General features: G+C 39.1%; 1 protein-coding gene across 1 annotated transcript; it reads left to right on the top strand.

Moving 5' to 3' along the window:
- Positions 1-2,000: 2,000 nt before the first annotated feature.
- On the top strand, positions 2,001-3,329 carry LOC142541904 (uncharacterized). The gene is made up of 2 exons (XM_075648353.1): positions 2,001-2,142; positions 2,776-3,329. The coding sequence occupies exons 1-2, from the start codon at positions 2,001-2,003 to the stop codon at positions 3,327-3,329; spliced, it is 696 nt and encodes a 231-aa protein (XP_075504468.1).
- The last annotated feature ends 701 nt before the right edge of the window (positions 3,330-4,030 follow it).

Here is a 4,030-nt window from a genome sequence, read left to right on the forward strand (position 1 = left end):
ATTCGCTACCCGGAGTTGTTTGGTAAGATTTAATTTCGAGAACGAAATTTATATAAGTGGGGAAGGAACTGTAGAGCCCAAATTCTGTACACGTATAACCCATACATTTATTTAATTATTAAAAAGCATTTATTTAATTTTAAAATGAGTCTTAGTGGTGCATGATTTATTTAAATTTATTATCTTAAATTATTTACATTTATCTGATGCACGTTAAAAATATTTTCTTGAGTTTCATGTTTCAGGCGATTATTCGATGCAGGATCGATGAGAAAAGACCGGGGACGGTTTTTGGTAATTTTAAAAGATGGTATTTTATTTTAAGATTGAGGATGTGGCATTTTAAATAAGTTATTAAGTTTTAGTATTTTAAAGGCCTAATTTAATTATTTGATGATTTTATGATTTTTAAAACATTTAAAAAGTTAGTGAGTGTGTAATTATTTTTAATTAAAGGTTTTTACTTTAAGTTAGAAGAGGTTAGTATTTTAATTAGTGGTTATTTTAATTAAGCAATAATTTGGCCCTAATTAAATCACACACACACACGTTACACACCCAACTACACGCACACACACTTTTACACACACTAAAATTCGCCTAACACACACACACTATCACTATTCAGATTTTTATTATTTTTTAGAAGAACAAAACCTAGGGTTCTTGAGAGAAAAGGCAGCTGCCCCTCCCTTCTCTTTTCCAGCAAATTTTCGTGTGCTTTAGTGCAAGAAAATCGAGCCACTATCGTCCCGGATCAACCTTCGCTCCGTCTCCACTTTGGTATCGTCATATCGTGAGTTTTTCACATCATAAGGCACGTATATTCTGTTATTTCTACATCGATCTCGTTATATTATGAGTTGTGTTGTTATTTATGCGTAAAAATACATGTGCAATGTGTAGAAGTTTGAGCTATGATGTTTGGATCAATTTTGAAACGGTTTTTGGATCACAAATCACATTTTTACTGTCTTTTCAAAAACTGCGATTTTTAGGTCGTGATTCTGAGGAAACTTCAACACAAAAATTGTAGAACTTTTCGATACCTTCGATTTGATATAAAATTCGAAATATTTGGATAAAAATTTAGAGAGTTATGATCCTTTTTGTGGGACTTCTCAAACTGCATTTTCTGAAAAGTTATGTTATCGATGTGTTCTTGAGTTTTATTGTTGCAGGCTTCGTTGGGGATCGATGGGTGATCGTTGCTGCATTTAGGTATATTGAGAATGATGTTGGGATGTATGTGGGTATTTTGTTTCGTGTCTTTAGGCAATTGGTTGAGTTAGAAATCGTAGGAATTGATTTCGGTGTCAAATTTCGTGTTCATGAGTTGTATTGCGTTGTAAGTTGGACGTCGTTGTTTTGGAGTGTTTGTTTTAGTTTGAATGAGTGTTCTAGCACCCTAGGACGGGTCTCGAGGTGTCGATTTATGGTCGGGATGATAGAGTTAGGAGAAATAAGCTTTGAATACACGATTTTTTTCCGTTGGTTTATTTTTACCGAGCCTACACGGACCCCTCGACGGACCCTGGCACGGGGTCCGTGCCCTTGTTTCCTTGGAAGTGTCAAATTTGCGAGCCTACACGGACTCCTAGACGGAACCTAGCACGGGGTCCGTGTCCTCACTTCTTTTCGAGCATTTCTTTTGCGAACCTACACGGACCCATACACGGTCCCGGGCACGGGGTCCGTGTACTTCATATTTTGGGAAAAATTAGACTTCACCGCAGGTTTTGTTTTGGGGTTTAAGATAATGGTTAGTACGATGATTAAAATAGGTCAAGTACCGAGGGAACTAGAATGTCATAAGCTACTTATTCACTTCGGTGGTGAGCTTGAGTACCTAAGTCTAAGTTATGCAAGTTAAGTTGTAAAAGTTCGGTATGTTACATACCATATGCCGGGATATTATGTTGATGAGGCCAACTAGTTATGATGCTGCCACTGCTTGTGCTTTTCAGGCATAGTAGGATTTGAGGGACATTGATATAGAGATGCATAGAAAGAGACAGCAGAATCAACCGAGTTCTCAGCCCAGTAAGAAGCACTTTGCAGGACCTCCCAGGAATCAGGGGCATCAGAAGTCCCAAGGACAGTTCAAGAAGCTAGGGCGGCAGAAATCACAGCAGACTTCAGGTTCTTCCAAGCCGGAAGATAGAAAACCGTGCAAGTAATGCAACCGATTCCAATACGACAAATTCATGTGGGGAACATTTAAATATTTTATCTGCAAGGAGGAAGGCCACAAAGATGCAGACTGCCCAAGGAACAAGGGCCCTTCTACTGGCATGGCATACGTCATGCATGCAAAGGAGGCAGAAGTGGTGCCAGACTCGACATTGATAACTGATAACATGTTTAATTGCCTTGATTGCGTAAGATGTTAAGTTGGTTAGTATAATTACTTTTGGAACCAAGAACTTAGAATAAAATAAGTCGCATGCTCTAACTAGATGGATTTAATTGAATTGATTTAATTTAAGCATTGTGAGGGTTAAATTGCAACAACAAAAAGTTAAGGACTTAATTGCAAATAGTCGAAATTTAGGGACTCAATAGTTAATTTTCGAACATTTAAGGGATGAAATTGGTTATTTCGAGAATCATGTGTGCTGAATTGCTAATTTTCGAACTTTTGGTTGGGTGAAATGTGCAAAGTCGGGAACTCTTAAGGGTTAATTGGGGAATTTTCGAGAATTATGGGTTTTACTGATGGAATTTCTTGAATTTATTAGGCTTGAACAGTTTTGATGGTATGTTTTGTCACAGGAAGGATATTTATTTCAGGTATAGCCACCTATGCACTGCTAGATTCAGGGGCTATGCACTCATTTATATATGAGACTTTCGTCAAGAGACTGGGGATTATACCAGAGGCCATGGATTTGGGTTTTAGAGTTTCAATCCATTCTGGTGATCGGATGTTTACTTCAGTAATAGTGAAGAATTTGGAGTTTCGTTTGCAGAAGAATGCTGTTCAGGCAGACCTGATTGTGCTACCGATGCCCGAGTTTGGTATCATTCTGTGCATTGACTGGCTTTCATCGAATGGAGCTTCGAAGGATTTTCGGCAGAGGTCAGTATCTGTTCGACCGCTCAGTGGGAAGTCGTTTGTTTTTGAGGAAGCAAGGAACAAACAGATGCCGCACATCATTTATTGTATCTGTACGACGAAACTTGTGAAGAGAGGCTCCCAAGCATTCTTGGCGAGTATTGTGTCAGTAGCTGACCAAGTCAGTCAGAGACTAGGGGATGTCGAGGTTTTTAGAGATTTTCCCAGTGTTTTTTCGGAGGATGTTTCTGGCATTCCACCAGACCGATAGGTGGACTTTTCTATTGATCTGATGCCGGATACAGTGCCGATTTCTAAGACACCCTATTTTCTAGCACCTGCAGAGATGAAAGAGTCGAGTGATCAGATTCAGGATTTGCTGGACAAAGATTTTATTCGTCCTAGTTTTTCTCTATCGGGCACACCGGTACTGTTTGTGAAGAAGAAATACGGCATCATGCGACTCTGCATCGATTATATAGAGCTGAAAAAAGTCACAGTCAAGAACAAGTATCCTCTGCCTAAGATCATAGACTTATTTGATCAGCTTCAGGGAACATCAGTGTTTTCGAAGATAGATCTTAGATCAGAATATCACCAGCTGAAGATGAGAGAGTCTGATGTACACAGGACGAACCTTAGGACTCGATACGGGCACTACGATTTTATGGTGATGTCGTTCAAGATTACTAATGCGCCATCGATCTTAATGGATATCATGAATTGCGTATTTCAGCCATATTTGGATCATTTCGTCATTTTCTTTATAGATGAAATAATGATCTGTTTGAAAAGCAGGGAGGAGCACAATCAGCACTTGAGGACCGCACTGCAGACATTGAAGGACAGACAATTATATGCCAATTTCAGCAAGTTTGAGTTCTGGCTAAACAGAGTGGCGTTCTTTAGCCACATTATTTCCAGGGATGGAGTTGAGGTGGATTCCATCAAGGTTGAGGCAGTCAGAGATTG

Source organism: Primulina tabacum, chromosome 4 (genome assembly GCF_025594145.1).
Source record: "Primulina tabacum isolate GXHZ01 chromosome 4, ASM2559414v2, whole genome shotgun sequence".
NCBI lineage: Eukaryota > Viridiplantae > Streptophyta > Magnoliopsida > Lamiales > Gesneriaceae > Primulina > Primulina tabacum.

Coding starts and splice junctions, on each gene's coding strand:
- LOC142541904 (XM_075648353.1), top strand. CDS start 2,001: ATGCATAGAAAGAGACAGCAGAATCAACCGAGTTCTCAGCCCAGTAAG. Junction 2,143..2,775: donor GAAATCACAGCAGACTTCAG/GTTCTTCCAAGC, acceptor GTTTTGTCACAG/GAAGGATATTTATTTCAGGT.